This window comes from Plodia interpunctella, chromosome 22 (genome assembly GCF_027563975.2).
Source record: "Plodia interpunctella isolate USDA-ARS_2022_Savannah chromosome 22, ilPloInte3.2, whole genome shotgun sequence".
NCBI classification, from domain to species: Eukaryota; Metazoa; Arthropoda; class Insecta; order Lepidoptera; family Pyralidae; genus Plodia; species Plodia interpunctella.
The window spans coordinates 2,678,627-2,698,500 of record NC_071315.1 but is presented as its reverse complement, the minus strand read 5'-3'; the positions used below and the strand labels follow the sequence as shown (position 1 = coordinate 2,698,500).

The 19,874-nt window shown below is 37.9% G+C and overlaps 2 protein-coding genes across 5 annotated transcripts; one reads left to right on the top strand and one right to left on the bottom strand.

Moving 5' to 3' along the window:
- Window positions 1-200: 200 nt before the first annotated feature.
- Window positions 201-8,514, top strand: LOC128679972 (probable sodium-coupled neutral amino acid transporter 6). 2 transcript variants are annotated; one of them, XM_053762542.2, is made up of 9 exons: window positions 201-463; window positions 2,349-2,561; window positions 3,604-3,724; window positions 4,177-4,289; window positions 4,644-4,776; window positions 5,714-5,876; window positions 6,340-6,508; window positions 7,072-7,197; window positions 7,522-8,514. In XM_053762542.2, exons 2-9 carry the CDS (start codon window positions 2,363-2,365, stop codon window positions 8,103-8,105), a joined length of 1,608 nt encoding a protein of 535 aa, XP_053618517.1. In that variant the 5' UTR covers window positions 201-463; window positions 2,349-2,362; the 3' UTR covers window positions 8,106-8,514. The 2 variants fall into 2 exon arrangements, with proteins under 2 accessions (XP_053618517.1, XP_053618518.1); XM_053762543.1 differs by lacking the exon at window positions 201-463 and adding an exon at window positions 1,925-1,943.
- On the bottom strand, window positions 8,467-19,742 carry Acsf3 (Acyl-CoA synthetase family member 3). Of its 3 annotated transcripts, XM_053762540.2 has the most exons (11): window positions 19,604-19,668; window positions 19,373-19,533; window positions 18,647-18,784; window positions 18,416-18,508; window positions 17,053-17,340; window positions 16,497-16,674; window positions 15,451-15,703; window positions 14,392-14,598; window positions 13,515-13,669; window positions 11,601-11,763; window positions 8,467-10,728 (listed from the first exon to the last, which is right to left on the bottom strand). In XM_053762540.2, exons 2-11 carry the CDS (start codon window positions 19,518-19,520, stop codon window positions 10,441-10,443), a joined length of 1,911 nt encoding a protein of 636 aa, XP_053618515.1. In that variant the 5' UTR covers window positions 19,521-19,533; window positions 19,604-19,668; the 3' UTR covers window positions 8,467-10,440. The 3 variants fall into 3 exon arrangements, with proteins under 3 accessions (XP_053618515.1, XP_053618516.1, XP_053618514.1); XM_053762541.2 differs by lacking the exon at window positions 19,373-19,533 and having other exon boundaries at window positions 19,604-19,742; XM_053762539.2 differs by having other exon boundaries at window positions 19,373-19,699.
- Window positions 19,743-19,874: the final 132 nt, after the last annotated feature.

The following is a 19,874-nucleotide window of genomic DNA, read 5'->3' as shown; positions in this document are numbered from 1 at the left end:
TTTGATTAACTGTGAAATATTTTTTTCTTTTTTGTAGCTAGTTAGGAAAAACAGTTATGTTATGACAATAACCAATTTGCTCACAGCATTGACAAACATTTCTGGTATTCTAGCTATCAAAAATTTACTATACACATCTTTAAGCTGACTGTACCGATGCACAGTAGACTGGTTTCAATAGGGCCTATTACGTTTAATCCACAGTATACACAGTCTTCGGCGATTGGTCGTTTGTTCAAGTTCTTTTTTAAAATTTTGAATATATATATATTTAATTCGTAGTGCCAGTGCCAAGGATTGCGGATCTATAACTGAATAATGGCTACGGGTGAATGTGTTAACGAAGTTTTGTTCTTAGACGATATCTTCTGATGATAATTAGTTAATTGAGTATAATAGGACTGCACAAGTGAACATGTGGAGTAGTTATATAGGCTAAGACTACTATTGGACTATTAACTAGGTAAATATATTTAGTTCTTACTAGTTGCGCCCCGGGGCTTCACTCCCGTGGGAATTTCGGGATAAAAAGTACCCTATGTGTTTTTCCTGGTTATATTAAAGCCGTGTACCAAATTTCATAACAATCCGTCCAGTAGATTTTGAGTGGAAGAGTAACAAACACACATACACACAAACTTTCGCATTTATAATATTAGTAGGATATATCCGCGGTATAGTGTCGAATTGCAAATTTTGTACAGGTTGATGTGCTGTCGACTGTACCATATCGCTGCGAAAGAACAGGTTTGGTCATTGATGGGAATTTATCACGTGTGATGATGCACGTCAGGGTTATCAGTCGGTCATCCTCAAATAAAATATTAGGCTCAAGTAAAATGCACAATGTTCAATGCTCATGTGCAACATGTTCATGTTTTTCCAAAAAAATAATACCTACTTAACTAAAAACTAATCTTTGAATCATAGAATTTAGAATACTAATAAGTACTTATGTACAAGTTTTTACAAAATACGTATGCATATACATACGAAGTGGTGAGACCCATGGAATTAATAGGTACTCCGTAGGTACTTATTAAATCCATGGTGAGACCATAGATAAAAGAAATACTTATGGTGAGACACAAATAACGTTTGCGAAGTGTCAAGTTAATAGGTATAACACTGTCAGTAAGATACAAATACCAATCGTAAGGTGGTTTTCGTTTTAATGAAAGAGGACGCGACTGACGAAGAAAAAGGTAGCAAGCTTCAGAACTCTGAAGCCTGCTAGCTTTTTTGCTAACCCTTATTGTCCCACTGCTGGGCAAAGGTCTCATCCTCTTCCATTTCTCTCTGTCTTGCGCAACCTCCGACCAGTTCCTGAAAAAAAAAGCCTTCTTCTAGCGTGAATGTAAATTCGTTTGTGTGCTCTCAAAATAATCGAATTTACGTATACTTGCAAGAAATTCGCGCAGACAAACATTAGCCAACCGGTTCAGTTTTTTTAACAACTTTATTTTCCATAATTTATACCCTGTCCAACTAGATGCGACCTTGTCATATTTCTCCACTTTTGGAACTAGTTTTTGGATATTAGAGTTTCTGGATCTGCGCTGCATATCACATTCATGAAACACATAGAAACCAAATGTGAGAAAAGTAACTAAGATCCACGCTATCGTAGGAATATCGGGATAAAAAGTACTCTCCAGCTGTTTGGCACTTACTAAGTACTGTACATACACCAAGTTGGGTCAATGTTATCTAAACGTAAGGCAATGCCCATATGATCTGATCTATTAGCTGTACATATGTAAAGAAAACCATTATGGTTATAAGATTTTCTTTAATTTAAAAATTCTACTGACACTGTCAGATTTACATGTCATGAAGGAGAATCTGAATTTATTTTTGTTAGATTAAGATATTATTGTTCCAAATTAGTTAAACAATCTTTGGAATAGGATCTTTTAATGTTGTTTCTTGATTTTTCACAGGTGAGTACATTTTTGGTGGTAAACTTAATTCAGTTTATATCTTGATTTTTCACAGAAACACGCGGTTTTATTCCAATAAATCCTAGACAGAGGAAACATTATCATTATACATATTATAAAACTATGTCTGTCTGTTCGCGATAAACTCAAAAATTACTGCACGGATTTTCATGCGATTTTCACCAATAGATAGTGTGGTTCGCTAGTTCTAGGTACCATAAAACTTAGGACAACTCCATGGAAAATACGGAACCCTACACTCCGCGTGGCCCGCCACGCACTTGGCCGATTATTACTATTTATAGGACTGAAGTGTAGCTGTTGTAGAATAAGTTTATTGTCGATATGGAGCGAGGTGATTCAGTAAGAGACGTTCAACAAATGGTAAAAATGATAATTTTCCAGGTTAACCAGCTAAAATGAAACTGCCGCGTCTGGAGACCGCCGTGTCCTCAGGCTCCCACAAGTACAAAGAAACCACAGTATTGTCCCACCATGAGGACTATTCTGTGGGTCAGACGACTGGCGGTCTGAGCGTGTTGTTCACTATACTGTGTATAGTCGATTTGTTCGGCGTATTTCCAGTCATTGCGTTGCCAAAGAGCGTTATTTCTTGTGGTAAGTTTATCAATTCAATTACTGACCTAATTACTTGATCCTTTTAGGGTTGGTTACACCATGTGGGGAGAGGATGGCGTACTAAGATACCCTGCATAGTTCAGCTAGTTTTTTAATTAACTTTAACCTATGCCTTGTTACAAAACAACTTATATGTAAAATAGTGAAGAAAATAATATTTTTTTTACGATTGTATTGTATTGCACCTACTTCGTGACATGGCGTCTGGGGAAGGGCGCGTGCGGGTCGCTCTCAACGATCCATACGTTAATTTCATTTAGGAATTTGTATGAAACGTTAGCAGCTACTCGGGAGCTAGCTACTGGACAGGCGCGTGTCACTGATGCCTAGGCAACAATCTACACTACCCTAAATGAAGATGTGATCCCTATCTTTGAAACTACGCAACGGGTTTTGATGTGGGTTTTTTAATAGATAGTGCGATTTCAGAGGAAAGTTTAGGTGTATAATTTATTATGGTTTTACCCGAGCGAAGCCGCAAGTAAAGAATGTATCGAATCACCGAACTATGTACCTAACTATTCTTCCAAAAATACTGATTGAATTAAAAAATATTTTTTTGTCTAACTACTTAGTAGAATACATGTTAGGTACGATTCAAATAAACAGGTTATAAAACTAGACATCCCAAAATGTCGAGGTCGAAGATTTACTTAATTATATCATAATTACCGTATTGGTAGTTTTAGCCATAGGTTTAGCACTTTTTTATAATATTATTTCTTTAAAATATCTGGTTTGATTTGATTTGTCAACTTTTAGTCAGTTAACTTCATCTTCACTTGAGCTTGACATAAATAAGTAATGTATCTCTGCTGCGCTCCGTCACGTTGTCGAATCAACGAACAACAACGTGGAAATTGTATTAAGTTTCGACATCGTCACCGCACGTCAGTGATAGACTATGGTGATAGACAAAACCTATAGAAAACAACGGAGCTATAGGTACGCTATACAACGGAGTAAGACTGAAAATAGGTCTTAAATAATTTTGAATTTGAATTAGCAAAACAATATGTAGGTATCTACGGATTGCCTCTGGTGGTGTCAGTGTTTGGGCTGCAGCTGTACACAGCGGTGCTGCTGGGCCGGTGCTGGCTGCTGGCGCAGGAGATCACGCCCGACATCAGGAAGAAAAGTCGGTAAGAGGTTTTATGTTTCTCTTATCCTCGTATGTTCCCGGCGGGTGTAACGTGCCGAGGCCCGGGAATCGTTAGAAAAAATAAAATTTTGAATTTGGATTAAGATTGTAATTTTACAAATGGCGCCTGCCTCACGTCAACTCTTTTCGGGAATACTATTGTCGACTATCAGCTGTCATATAGCTCTTTATCCCGACATCGCCTCGAATCGGTTGAATGGTTCTACCAAAATATAATTTACTACTAAAATATATACTTACCTCGTGGGAATTCCGGGATAAAAAATACCCTATGTGTTAATCCAGGCTATACGGGTAGAACCGTTTTCCAAATTTCATAACAATCGGTCCAGTAGATTTTGCGTGAAAGAATAACAAACATACACACGTACATCCTCACATACTTTCACATTTATATTAGTAGGATTAACGTCAACCTTTTCTCTCTTTCAGTCTGCCGTATGCAGCGGTAGCTGAGCTGGCCTTCGGAGTGCCAGCGCGGAGTCTAGTCACCTTCCTGATCGACGCTGCAGTGTTCGGCGCAGGAGTGCCTAACTTTATTCTTGGTAAGCTCGAGTGTCAACAGAGCCGGCATAAAATACATTTTATGCCGGCTCTACACGTCGCGCGTCGTCGAACAGTTTGGCAAACTTTGGCGGATTCGGTATACATTGCTGGTATTTCACTGCGGTAAATAAAAGCACGGATTCTGTATACATTGCTAGTATTTCATTGCGGTAAAAAAATAATGTGAAAGTAACTATCCGGAAATCCTCTTCCGTGTATGGGAAGAGGATTGAAAAAAAAATTCGAAATTCGATATCGCTTAAACTCTTTGTAATAAGCCTTTATTGCCATAAAAATATTTTTTTCTGTAAATGGTACTATATAAAGAGTTCTTCTATCAACCTATCTTCCAGCGGCCCAAAGCATGCAACTGTTCTGGTGGAAGATCTCTGGCGGGGAGATAGGCATCACATACTGCGTGTGGATGCTCATAATAGGGCTTCTGTTGTGTCCCGTCATGTGGCTGGGCTCGCCCAAGGATATGAAGTGAGTATGAAGTGAAATCGTATTGATAATACCTCTGTGGGAACCGTGTGGACCAACGGTGTCATTTCGGAGTTTGTATTTATGCATACAATCTTGAAAACTTCAACAGCGCGTTCTAGACTCGTCGGTTCGACCAAATTCTTTATTCAATTTAGGATGATATACATCACTTATTGACGTCAAAAAAATACTTAAACTAGACTTAGTTTAGGTTACTGCCGGCTTCCAAAGCGCAGGTGAAGAAGAAGCGGCGCAACAAACTTCACCGCAGCCTTTTCTCCAAAGAAGTCAATTAACAAATAGGTCTTATACATATATTAAAATATACCATAGTGCTATCTGTCCGTAGTGTTGCACACCATCTGTTCGGCTTGTATGTTAGCGTTGCATCTTTCTGATTATACAAATATAATGTCAGTCCCCAATGTCTCCGGAGATAGGCATCATGTAAAAAATACAACATCAACTCTCTTTGGGAATGCTTTTGTTGTTTATGAACTGCCACGGTCAAGGACAAGCATTGCACATTGCTTATACTTTAACTTGAGGATATGGGGTGCTCCTTTTCTTGAGCATACTATGCACATCGTGGACACAAAAAATCAAAATTTTGCTTATAATAGATCAGGGCAGTTATTAAGCATGAGTTTGGAAAGTTAGTGTACTAAATACGACCTCGGTGGCGCAGTGGTAAAGTTCTTGCTAGTGAAACGAGAGGTCGCAGGTTTGATCCCCGGTCGGGTCATGATGTAAAATGATCTTTTCTGAAATGATCTGATTGGCCCGGGTATTGGATGTTTAACTATATATGTATTTGTTATAAAATATAGTATCGTTGTGTTAGTATCCCATAACACAAGTCTCGAACTTACTTTGGGGCTAGCTCAATCTGTCTGATTTGTCATAATATATTATATTAACTTAATACAATTTCCAGGCCCCTAGCAGTGACATCAGTGCTAATAGTGAGCACCGTCGCCATCTGCACCTGGACCTGTATAATGCTGGATGATGTGTCTCCGCCCAGCAGAGGAGGCTTGCTGGAGTACCAGCCCAGCGTCGAAGACTTCCTTATAGCGTATGGGATTATAGCTTTCCAAGTGAGTGGATGGTCTGGGAGCGAAAAAAAGAACAACTTCTCCCACGCAGATTGTAAAAATTTATCAAGAGAAAAGGCTGAACAGGCTAGCAATCAAAATGTAACGGACACAATGTTATAATACCAACCAATACCTTAGAAATACATACATTTATGCAAAGAAATTTATTTAAAACGTTTCTCAAGAAGTAAAGAAAACCAAAAGATAATTGACAAGTCAACTTGGACAAAAATACATTTTTTGTATGTATGTTTGTAACGCGAAAACTTTCGAACCGTTGATCTGATTTTGATGAAATTTAAAAGGTATGTAGGATTTGTCAATAGAATTTTTAAGCGGATCAAAATCGGTGAAGTCGTTTTTGAAATATTCACAGTTTTGTAAAATTTTTGACAACTAGTATACACAAGGTGATTCCACAATCTAAAATAATAAAAATAAATGCAAATCTACAATTTTGCAGTTCGACATCCACCCGCTACTCCTAACCATTCAAGTTGACATGAAAGACAGCCGCAAGATCAACGGAGCGGTCCTGGGCGGGTTCTGCATCACCATCAGCATGTTCGCGGTGACCACTATACTCGCCGCCAACAGATATGGAGGGGACATCCACAATAACATATTGCAAGGTACGCGGTTTGAAGTACACGGAGCAAAGACGAAGGTATTGCCATTTTCCTAACAAAAGTTGTGAAACGTGAGGCTTAAGCAGCGAATAGGGAAGCGTTTTGATTGTGGTTTTTCATTCTAAATTTATGGCAAATCGAGATTAGGAAAGCCCAAAACAGAGGACTCATATTTCTGTTCTAAAGCTTTCCCAATCTGTGGGGGAAACCTGAAATGTTAAAACCTCAGCAGACGGTACAAAATATTTCATATTATATAAAATACAGGTGTCCCAATGTATTAAATAGAAAATGACAAATATTTGACAATAAATTATCAGCTACTTGATGAAAAAATATGTAAAATGAAACGTAATTATGCGGTTAAAATAATAATGCTGTTTATATATATAATGTAAAAATAAATATGCAGCGACAACAAACAGATTATGACAAATGTCTTAGAGCATTAAGTCCACTTATAGTTAGCATTATAAGTTGTGTAATAAAGTTAATCAATAAAATTAAACACGGTTCAATGGACCTTACAATCCTACCATGTGCCGATAATTTCTTCTTTGTTATAGGCATACCCCCATCGTACGCGTTATACGTGGTGGCTCTGCTGGTCACTATACAACTCTGCTTGTCCAGTGCAGTTGGAAACTCTGCCCTTTTCCAGCACGTTGAGGAGTTCCTTAGGATCCCCAAAGGCAAGATATTTTGCTTCATATATTCTGCTTCACAGGCTTTTGTCATATACAGGAAATTGATTCTCAAAATTTTGTGCAATCAACAAACGCCAAAAATCACCTCGATTCACGATCTCCTCGCTCAGGTTTCTTGTGAAAAAAGGACAAACAAACATTCACTAATATATCATTAGTACTACAAGAACCTCAGAAAAGTTTAAGATAAATGACATGAAATAAATGTAACATTAAAACTTATTGAACGCGTTTGTTTTAACTCATAAAATTTCAGCTTTTTACAAATAATAAGGAGTGCTGCAAGATGTTGAAAATATTTTTTTCCAGATTTCTGCATTCGGAGGTGTTTACTCCGGTCCGGTATAGTGGCTGTGGCAGTGTTCCTAGGGGAATCCGTGCCTCGCTTCGATCTCGTCATGGGCCTAATTGGTTCCACCCTAACGGGCCCCTTAATGTTTATCCTACCCCCACTTTTCTTCCTAAAACTCTGCTATATGAAGAGCAATTTAGTTAACAAAGGATTATATTTAATTTTTGATACACAAAATGACACTCCAAATGGCTTTCAAAATGGCCGAACAATAACACAAAATGGTGGACAAAATACGACGGAATATGGCGGACATACAACAGAAAACGGCTCGACATCCACACTGTTAGTTCCCTATCATACTAAATATGAAACTTTCACAAATTATTCTCGCATCGGACAAGAACTAGACAAATATAAAATAAAATTGTACGATATTATCTTGGCTTTAACTGTGATGCTGATGGGGATAGCGGCGACTATAGTCGCCACGTATTCAAGTTGGGCCGATACTATCAGATATGCCACTTTCACCCCACCATGCTTAGTAAATGCTACAACGGCAGCTAGAAGTTTTTTAGAATATCAATCTAGTGTTTAAACAATAATACATAGAAGACGCAAATATCAAGACTAAGATTATAATATGTGATAAAATTATTTAACGTAAGAGCTCTCTGGAATAATTATACAAACGTTTCACGATGCCTAATAAAATTAGCACTTCACTCTCGTATATATTACAAATGTAAAACCTTTTTAGTTCAAATAATTTTTTGTCCCAATCTCACATTTACAAATTTGACAATGACAGAACAAGACAAAACATGACTTAACTAAAATAAGTTTTAAGTTTTATACGATTAAGAGTGTTAATTGCCATTACTTCTATTCTAGATCTAATGAAATAAATTAATATTAAGTAAATTAATTGTAGTGGTATAAGGGTTAAAATAAACCAATTTATAACAATGTCTTTTATTCAACAATAAATTCAGTCACAAATAAAAGCGTATAATTATTATCGTTTACACAACACAAATTCAACAACGACTAACATCAATGACTATAATATTGCACATAACTTAACTTCCAATGAAAACACATCACTAGCTGTTACCCGCTGCTTTGTTCAATTTTAGCCGACATTTTTACTATACTATCAAAAACTTAGTTTAGTTTTTGTCATTTACTGTTATATATAATATGGGTATATTTCAAGTGTTACTATCTTGAAATTGTATAAATTGAAAAGCAATCTTTCTTGTATTAATTATCTATGGAATTAATTTTAATTTATGATCTTATTATCGTACAACAAAGTTATAAACAAACAAACAATTTTAAGCTTATTTTAAAACATCACATTATTATGCAGGTTATTCAGTCACGAGTTTTTGAAAGCCACATGTAAAGCCGGGTCCGCAGCGCAGTATTTTCGTGTTAGCTAACACAAAAACATTGTTTACTAACCGATTAGAGGCGTGACCTAACAGTTATGTTAGAAAAATAACAAAAACAAGTTTTCCGAACCGAATGGATAACATCCCCCGCGTTCGCCTGCGGGGAGGGGAAGTGACTCATTTTGTGTTAGCGCTCACTAAAAGAAAGACGTAGGGCACAGCGCAATATGGAGTACACAAACATAACAACAATAGGCGCAGCGGACGGCCGGTTTTCCTAAATTGTTTTTATAACGTTTTTAACAACATGTTTTGTTAGAAAATAGGCGCTGCGGACCTTTAGTTATACGCGACTTCTATTCTAATAGCAATATTTGGTAAATATATGCATTTTATGTAAATGCGCACGATATAAATGGAAACTTATCATTTGAATCCTAAAGTATATAACTATAGCATATTGTGCTGCTAGTAAAAAATACTAAAATATTCCTTTAAATATTTAAATTATTTGTTCTATAAAACTTATCTAATTTGTGAAATTATAAAGATTTGTGACAAATATAACTGTTTTTGTGAAGTTATTAAAGCTGTAGAAACTAAATATGTACACATTTTTAATTCAATTTTATGTACCATGTAATATTCCGGTTTAGACCTTTTTTCAAAGGGACTGGCCACTACAGTTGCCACTCAACGAAAAGCCAACAATAATAATAAAATGTGTCTTCCCGTACGCTTTGATTTATATTCCAGTCGTAAAGATAACCAACGAAAAATTTAGATTTTATCTAAATTTATCAATCCAGACTTAATTAATAATCATAAAAAAACATTGTAACCAATTCAACAAAACAACATTATTTCTCATTAAAAAAATCCACGAGCATTAGTTATAACCGAAACATGTAGAAATTCATTTAAAAAAATATAATTCAATAGTAGACAGAGAAAACGATAGACATCGCCATAGCTTCCATTCCTCCCATACAAGAGAAACGCTTCTTAGAAATACTTCTCACTGTTGCCAACATGTGACTGTTGTCTGATGGGCTTCCCCTATTTCCTTTCTTATACAGTATTCTTTTTAACCCGCGACGCAAAAAGAGTGGTGGTATAAGTTTAATGTGTCTGTCTGTGGCATCGTAGCTACCAAACAGACGTACCGATTTTCGTTTAGATTTTTTGTGTGTTATAGATAATTTCATGAAAATCGGTTCAGCCGTTCAAAAGTTGTAGCGAAACAAATATCGGGGTATACGATATAATAGTCGGGGGATTTTTTAATTTGTCTAACAAATAAACTTGTATTCCACAACTTCAGTGTTGAAAAGGGGACTGTATAAGAAATGCGAACTGTCGATATATTAGAAGAAATTACGCACTAAATGCCTCGGAAAGGGTTTAGCCGAGTGCCGACGTAGCGGGCGACTGTCACCAGTGCTCCGCGCCACACCCCGCACCTCTCGCGTCGCTCCCGCAGCGACACTGTCTATGGTTTTCTTAGTCTAAGAATTCAACAAGAAACCTACCTCACTTTTTCCCCTTCAAGCTCAAATCTTTACCATAGAGCTTCCTTATCTCCTTCTTGTCCAATTTCCCCATAGCATTCCTAGGCATTTGCTCCACAATGACCATAGTCTTCGGCAGTTGGTACGGCGCCAGTCTCTTTCCAGCCTCCTCTTTTAATTCCTTTAAGGTTAGTTTGGTCTTTTCTTTGAGGGCTACGACTGCTGTGACTATTTCTCCGTAGTTCTCGTCCTCAACGCCCAGTACGGCCACGTCGGCGACGTTCGGATGTTCTAGAAGTGCCGATTCAACCTGTAATATTATGTTTCAGATTTATATGTATTCAGTTGTGGTCTCAGTTGGCTGCACCTATATGATTGTCTACGCCAGTACACCACAACACTAGGCGCGTCCCGCCCGCGACCCCTCGCGCGGCAGCCAATGGCTATCGAACACGACAATTTAAATTTTATTCCTGCGCGCGCACTACAAATCTAGTTTATTTCTATTGTTTTTTTTTCCTGTCATTCGATTCGATTTCTGTTTTTTCATTATACCAATTTGTAAGAACAAAGAAAAATATAATTATCTAATTCTTAGCTCCAAGTATTTTATTTTAACTACCTATTAGTTCCGTAACGAACAATGATAGTCTGCTAATGTTCGGCTAGATGTAGGTGCAGTCGGCCGCAGATGGTTAATGCAAAGATTAGATTTAAGATTAGGTTAATTAGTTTATTTAGACCTGACATTAATGAGAGTACTTAAATTTGAATTTGTTTGGCATAATTGACTTCATTAACTTAACCCATTTAGTAAATATGAAAGAAATCATCATCATTATCAATTTATTATTTCAAATCATCATCATTATCAATTTATTATTTACTAGATTTTGCCCACAACTTCGTATGTGAGTAAAAATCCGTTTCCCATGGAAATTTCAGCAAATCCCTTCATAGTGATCCCTTCTTAGTGCTTAGTGCTTAGCGTATATTGTCCTTAGCTTAATATATATATATATTTGATTAGGTTCCTAGGACAATATACGCTAAGCACTAAGAAGGGATCATTATTAAATATATATATTTAATAATGTAATATTTATAAGCAAGACTTGATAGGTGATCAGGATTAGCTCCCAACGAGGGAACTCATCTTTATGTACTATCTAATGGAAGTACCTGTAACGCGCTGACTTTGTACCCCCCAGTCTTGATAATATCCACGGAGGTCCGGCCGAGTATCCGGAACTTGTTGTCGGCGAACGACACCGTGTCCCCCGTACGGAACCAGCCGTCCCGGGTGAACTCAGCCGACAATTGCGCCGGAGGACGGTTCAAATACCTGACGACATAAAGAGGGATATACGCTTGCACACGTATCACAAAACTTATATAAATACATCATATCACTCTCTAAGATCCAATGTTCAGTTAATCATAAAATGTCAACATTAAGTTTTTCTAAAAACATATCAACAATTAATTCCTTGCCGGGAAGGCCTTCTAGGTTTTGGTGTACTATTCTCAGTTCATATGACCTTCCTGTTGTCTGCTTATCTAGTTTAAATCTAATTTATCTACAGAGTTACCATCACAAAATATTGGCAATTCTGTAGAAGTCTCCTTATAAATAGTTTTCTGTTTACAATGTAAACTCGTCCAAAAATTAATAGTATAAGCTACCAATGTAGCAAGTTTCCGTCTATGAAACTTGGAGAGATAAATATTCTTATCTTTAGTCATTGAACATTCACCAATAAAATTATTAGTGTCAAAGAAAACTAATTTCCTATCATGACAACATGTCGCAGTATGTATTAGATTATTGAAATAGTGAATGTTTTTATTCTTTAATGGAGGCTGGCAACTAAAGATATGGGAAGGCGCGAATTATAACTATATATACATTAAAATTATTCAAACTATCAAGACCATAAATTATATCTTTTTTATATAAATTATTACAGTAACAAAGTTCACTACCGCATCTGTCTGTCCGTCTGTTCGCAATAAACTCAGAAACTACTGCAAGGATTTTCCATGCTGTTTTCACCAATAGATAGTGTGATTCCTGAGGAAGGTTTAGGTGTACCTATAATGTATGTTTTTACATGGGCGAAGCCGGAACGGGCCGCTAGTAATAAATAAATAAATCGTATATTATTCTCGTGGTGGGTGTACATAGTAAATCTTACATATAAATTGATCATCATCATCATATAGAGTATGTTACCGCTAACACTGGTGTCAGATTTTATACAAGTCGCCTAAAGGCATCTGACATGACTTACGACTACTTACCGCCATCTAGTGGCAGGTAGTCGCGTACACACTAGTGAACTAAACTGTCCGCCAATGTGCAGGTTTCCTCAATATATTTTTCCTTCACCGGAAGCAAGTGCAAACTCATATGGCACGAGTAGGATACGAACCTGAGACCTTTCGATTTGACGACCTCGGTGGCGCAGTGGTAAAATGCTTGCCTCTGAACCGAGACGTCCCGGGTTCGATCCCCGGTCGGGTCATGATGGAAAATGATCTTTTTCTGATTGGCCCGGGTCTTGGATGTTTATCTATACTCGTATATGTATTTGTTATAAAATATAGTATCGTTGACTTAGTATCCCATAACACAAGTCTCGAACTTACTTTGGGGCTAGCTCAACCTGTGTGATTTGTCCTAATATATTTATTTATATATACATTCATTTATTTGATCCACAGGCGGGCGGCTTAACCATTACACCACCATCTGTGCGAAGTGGAGACGAAAAAGTAGGAAAGCGGACCCTGCATGGGCTCCGACGCTCAATTGCTCTTTTTTTTGTCCCGTGTTTTAGATTTATATATATAGATTTATATATAACGCTTATCTTGTTACTTTGAATTCATGAAACATACGTGCAAAGACATTAAGTCCCTAGTAAACGCCATCTTAGATCTCTCGGTGTACTATGACCTTGGGATTCATATAGTTGTTTCACAGCGGTGCTAAACGCCGCCAGCGTTGAAAATACAGACAGGGTTGTCACAAAACTGAAACGACTTAATGAATCATATTACAGTGCAATAGCTATTAAAATGGTGATATACCTGGTGAAGACGTTGGGTCCCTTCAACAACAGTTCGCCCTGGTAGACGCCATCTTGACTCTCCTTGTGTACTGTGACCTTGGGCTGCGGCCACTCGTACGCGTCCGGCTCCACGCCCAGCTCCTTGGCTACCAGACCAAGTTTTTCTAGCGATATCTGTAAAAAAAATTACGATTAATGAGAGTCCTAATTGGTATTGATTGTTGATTATTTTCAACGTTGATTTATTCACAAATTGTAATTATGGATCATTTGACAAATATGCCTTTTATGTTCCAAGTCATTTATTTGTTGATTTGTTGCCAATTTGGACTGTTGACATTTTGAACTGTTTGTGTTCTTTGAGATATTAATTTGTTGATATTTTACATGATATATATAAATAGGACAAATCACACAGATTGAGATAGCCCCAAAGTAAGTTCGAGACTTGTGTTATGGGATGCTAACTCAACGATACTATATTTTACAACAAATACATATATAGATAAACATCCAAGATCCGGGCCAATCAGAAAAAAATAATTTTCCATCATGACCCGACCGGGGATCGAAACCGGGACCTCTGGGTTTAGAGGGAAGCAATTTATCACCGCGCCACCGAGGTCATCAAAACGTCGTGTTGACGTTAAGTATCCCACCCTCCATATTTAGCCCATGTTGGGACAAGCGGTTACGTCGTGTTAGGTTTCCACGTTGAAGCGTGTGCTCCCGCCCTAAAATAATACTGCCACCGGTGGATGACATATGACGCGACTAGGATAAGCCTTGACAGTTGATACGCGACAGCATTCCCAAAGAGGGCTGACGTCAATCCGGCGGTCGGTCGTAAAATCACCGCCGAAATTTTCCCGCTTCAAAAAAATTACAATAATTACCAGGGTGTCAGGCTGCGCGCTCTCCACAGTGACGACAGGGTCCAGCTCGTCACTGCCCTCCGCCCTTGCGGCGACGCGGGCCTGGACCCCGGGCAGCGGCAGCCCCACGCAGCCCACGCTGCGCGCGCCCGCCGGCTGGTAGGGGTTGCTGAGCGCCATACCACACTCTGACATCCCATAGCGTTCCAACAGACGCATGCCTGATATCTATAGAATCAAAAGTATATATGAGGGTGGTTCCCAGAGCGCTTCGATCGCTGCGGTCACATTGTCATTACGATCCGTCAATTGTCTTAAGGAAGGAATCATTTCCAAAATCAGTCACATTCATAAAATTGACATTACCACAGTACAGATTACTTATTTCAAAGTCCGATAGTAAAATTCTTATAACCCGGGGCGCAGATAGTTTAAAACAATTGCCCTATTTCCATTGTCAATGATTGATCAATAGAAATAGGGCATATTACGCAAAGCTCAGCGCAGATGGCGCTACTGGTACAACTAAGGTACACAAACATTGCCAATGGAGGCAAAAAGCGCCAATTTTCAATATTGTTGCAGATTTACGACCAAAAATAACTTCTACGCAATCGTGGTGCGAGTTTAAAGGAAAAAGGAAGGATTTAGTGGATTATCTTGAAAATAATAACACTATTTTAGGTTATGTTCTGCATTATTTGGTCAACTGTGGTCATAAACTGACATAAACTTGATTTTGAATGATTATCTTACCTGTATGAAGTCCATATTTTAATAAGTCTTCACGTGTGAAGTGTTCCGATCTTTTTTTCGACCGTTTCTGGCTCGAAAATTTTACAGCGTGTGGCGTATTCCATAGTTTTCGAAGTTTTTCATCTTATGGAAAAACATTTTTCCCAATATTTCGGCACCCGAATGTGCTACATTGTTGTATATTTTCACAAATGAATGCTTACATAATGAAAGGATTAATAAAGTACTCTAAAATAAACGTTTTAATCGACATAGCAAAAGGCGGCAAAGCTTTTGTGTACCTAACATACAGTGCTCTGCATTGCGTACAATACTCCCTATTACCTTCTCCCACTTATTGAACAGCGAATGAGGCAGCGGAGCGGAGCCAGCACACGTGAGCCGCATCCTGCTGAGTGTAGTTCTGACGTATTCGCTCTGTTTCGGCGCAGCAAACATCTTCTCGTGGTCGGCGGCTAGGCGCGCGTACATTGCGGGGACTCCATGGAAAACGGTCACTTTACTGTCTTCCCTCTCGCCCATACCCAGGAGGCACGACCATACTTTGTGGGAGACGAAGGAAGGTAGCATACGAATCCTGGATACCAAAGTTTTTCATTTATTACATCGATCGAAAATGCTCTATACTTTATTTGTAAAAGATCTGGACATATAATTTTTAAAACAACAGCTACCCTACACATTTCTTATGTAAGTTTTCTTGTTACTGCCCGCAGCTTCACCCGCGTCAATTTGCCATGGGGACGAGTAAAAAATCGCCCTAGCCTGAATGGTGGGAAATAAATCCTAATACTATGTATATAAATATTATTATAAAGAGGTAAGCGTTTGTGTGTTTGAGGCGGGTAATCTCCGAAACTACCGAACCTATTTCAAAAATTCTTTTACCATTCGAAAGCTTATTATACAAGATTTCTATAGGCTATATTTTATCTCAAAATTCCCACAGGAGCGAAGACCTTGGCAACATCAATCATAAGATAATTTGTGAGGATGTATGTAATAATAATAATAAATAAATATATTTATGTGTTTATGTTTATTACTCTTTCACGCAAAATCCACTACCCATTGTTATAAAAGGCACACAGATAGAATATGGCAGCTGGAAGTAACAAAAAGCGTGTAACACAACTCACAACTATACATGAATGTATAAAGACAAACTAGGGATTAACACACAGATTGACTTACGTTAAGTAAATTCGGAACATTTATGTTAGACTATAGCTTCGCCCCGGGGCTTGTAATTTGGTACACGGGTAAAATATAACCTGGAAACACACATAGCGTACATCTTATCCCGAAATTCCCACGGGAGCGAAGCCGCACGGTGTAGCTACTTGATAAATAAATAAAATAACGGTTACCTAGCGCCGGCGGCCAGCGAGGCGTTCATAGAGTTGAGTTGGCCGTGAATATGATGCAGCGGCAGCGCGTGCAGCACGACGTCGCTGCTCACGTACTGCCACGCGGAGTGCAGCGCCGCTATCTGAGTTTGCAGCATGCTGTGCGTCCACACTACCCCCTTCGGTTTGCTTGTTGTGCCTGACCGTTTTTTTGTATATTTAACGAATGACTGGATGAAAAATTACCTTTTTTACGTGACCAATATATATGTTAGTAACACTTATTGTAACTAATATAAATCTAACTAATATAAATAACACTTATTGTAACTTATAAGTGAGTTTGTTTGTTGCCTTTTCAAGCGTCATCTGATCAAAGAATATTCTTGAAATTTTGCATATGAGTATGTAGTAGAAAAGATAGGAAAACGAATCGTGCTTCGACAGCGAAAGCAAACAGTAAAACACCTAATGGCATTGTTTGGATTTTATAACTGAGTTCATCAGCAAATACATTATTTTTATACAAAATAAACAAATAATAAATTTTCATAACATAAACACAAAAAGGACTCACCACTGGTATAAATAATAAGCGCCTCAGTGTCACCGTACCAAGCATTCGATCTGCCAACATCGCTCAAACACTCCTCAGGTTTAGGCTTCAAAAACGAACTGTTAGGTTGGTACAGCTGAGCTGGGATCTCCTTATCCCTGCCTGTTACCATGAGGGAGCATTTCAGCTCTGTTGTGATTGGCCGGAGGAGTTTCTCAAAGTCCTGAGTGCATATGGTGAGGACTGAATTGCTGTCTGTTATGAAGTATTTGAGCATTTCTGCCGGGTGGATTGAGGTGAGTGGTACGGCTAGAAAAAAAGGTTTTTGATCGTCAGAATTTAATACTTGGAGGAGTTTGTTACATTGACAACTGTTTCACTTCTTAATATAACAAGAAATTTTTCTGTTCTCGTCTCATCTGTTTTTTACCTGGCTCATTTGTTGAGCGAACTATTGTCACAAAAGATCATCATCATCTGTAGTAAGAATGAATGAATGAATGAATAATTTTTATTTCAAGTAACCAGTACTCATTGCGTTAGTAGTACTTAGAACTTATGTTAGTAGGGACACAAAATAGTTGTTTTTAAAGGGGCCATTCCTGCACCACTCCCCCCGAAATGGCACATGAATGATTGACAGTCACAGTCTAGCTTGTCAGCCATCATATTTAGGACGCTGCTACCGCTCGCCCGCACCCTGCGCACCAGGGACGCGCAACGTTTACGCATTGTTGCATAAAAGCAGTCTACACCTGCTTCGGCAAGCATCCCTGATGCACTACAAAAGCGTGGCAGCCGCAGCAGCACCCTAAATGCGTTTTTATACTAGACTCAGAGAGCGTCGTAAGCTTTCTGAGTATAGTTAGCCCACAGGGTGCACATATAGAAAGATGTGCAGAAGGCTCTAAACAGTGTAATTTAACTTCCCGCGAACAACGCGCAAACATGCGAGCCAGTATGTTCGCTCTCACTGACGACGCTCTCTGTTCCCTCTCAATATTTTCATTGTCCTTGAGGTCGGGAGTCAAAACATGACCCATGCATGACCATGATGATGTAAGATAAATCAAATATATATTCTGGAGAGGTGCAAAGGTACACTAAACTAAATAAAATGGAGTGTGCTTATGAGGTTGCCATTGTTGACAATAAACATTTTACAGTTTGGGCAAAACAAATTACTTTTTCTACAGAACTAAATAGAAAGGTAATCTATTCAGTAACAAGCCAGTAGTTTTTAGCTTGTGAAAAATTACTATTTAATATAAAAATCGACATGAATCAATGATTTGAATTTTGAATTTATTCTCGCTGAAATTGCGAGGTGTCTAGAGCAAAGAATTGTTTAAATAAAACACTGCAAATTTTAAGTTAAGCTCACCTATATTCCCAGACATCCAGATAGCCCATTGCACTATGACATGTGACGCATCGTTACTGCACAGGTAGGTAATGGTCTTCTCTGTCTCACCAACTGAAAGCAAGAAAATCGATTCTGTTTAAGTTTGTTACATTTAAATGTAACCAACCAGAATGTATACCAAATCCAAAGTTTGGCAAATTGCATCGTGTTAATGTATGATTGGTATTATGGAAATTAATGAAAACTCACTAAGTAGAGTGGAAATCTCGTTGCTAAGCAAGTTGGCGGCTTGGTACAGGCCAGCATAAGTGTAAATACCAAACTCATCTTGCAATGCCACTCGTGTAGGAAATAATAGGGCTCGCCGGAACACTGGTACTACACCACCTAAAACCAGTTCAAAAAGATTTTATATCATAAATGCAAAGGTCCATTGTCTGTCACACAGCTAAACCAAGTTAATGACCTGAGGGCAAAAATAGAAGAGATATTACCAAAATTGTACCTAAATTGTTTACTTTGTAATAATTTGAAAAGTTGAATAAAATTTCTTATTATTGGTTTTACTTAAGTTTTCAATAGACACAGTTCCGTAAAAGCGATCATGCATGTATTTCATAATTAAAAAGTTAATATCGCCCTCTCATAGACTCAAAGATCAAAAAGGCATAAAAGCTATGTTTTGAATTTTCATCATCATAATTTGCCAAATCCTGGTACTGAGTATAAAGATTTTAATCTTAATTAACTTCCTATTGTGACGTTTTTTCCACATGGAAATATTTTTCTGACATTGTGGATATGATACTCTATCTACAATTTTCGGCTTTATATACCATTGGCCAAACACCTTGTATAACCTGTGGTTTGAGTGGGTTGATAAAAGATATTTTGTAGCATAGATGATAATTATATTACCGGTAATTCGCACAAAATGATTGAAATGAATACTTTCATGCAAAAAGATAAATTTACCAGATTTTATATCTTGGTTGAGTTTGTTGACCAATTCGCTGTTGACATTCTCTTTTGCCACTATATTTGTACTTTTATATGTAGCAATACAGACAGGTCTTCTGAGAAGCCGGTTGAATAATCTTACACCTCGCAAAGACACTTCCATTCTAGCAATACAGCTGTTCCGAAAAAAAAATCTAGAACGTAATTATTTGTGTTACAATACCAATATATGAAATTAATACGTACTATTACAATATTTTTTTATCAAAATGATAAACTGTTGATAAGGTTATGGCACTTGGACATTTCAGTAGTACAGAGAGAGATCTTGTACAGGGGGTGGGTACAGGGCGAGAGGGGAAAAGACATCAAGTGCTGTCAAAATCAGATGGTGGCTTGTCTGGTTATCCCGTGGAACACCCATTTCCGTACTTACTAAATCAGTGGTTCATAGGTGTCATAAACTTTTTCCTGATAGAACCAAAGCATTATGGATAAAAATGAATAGGTAATGAAG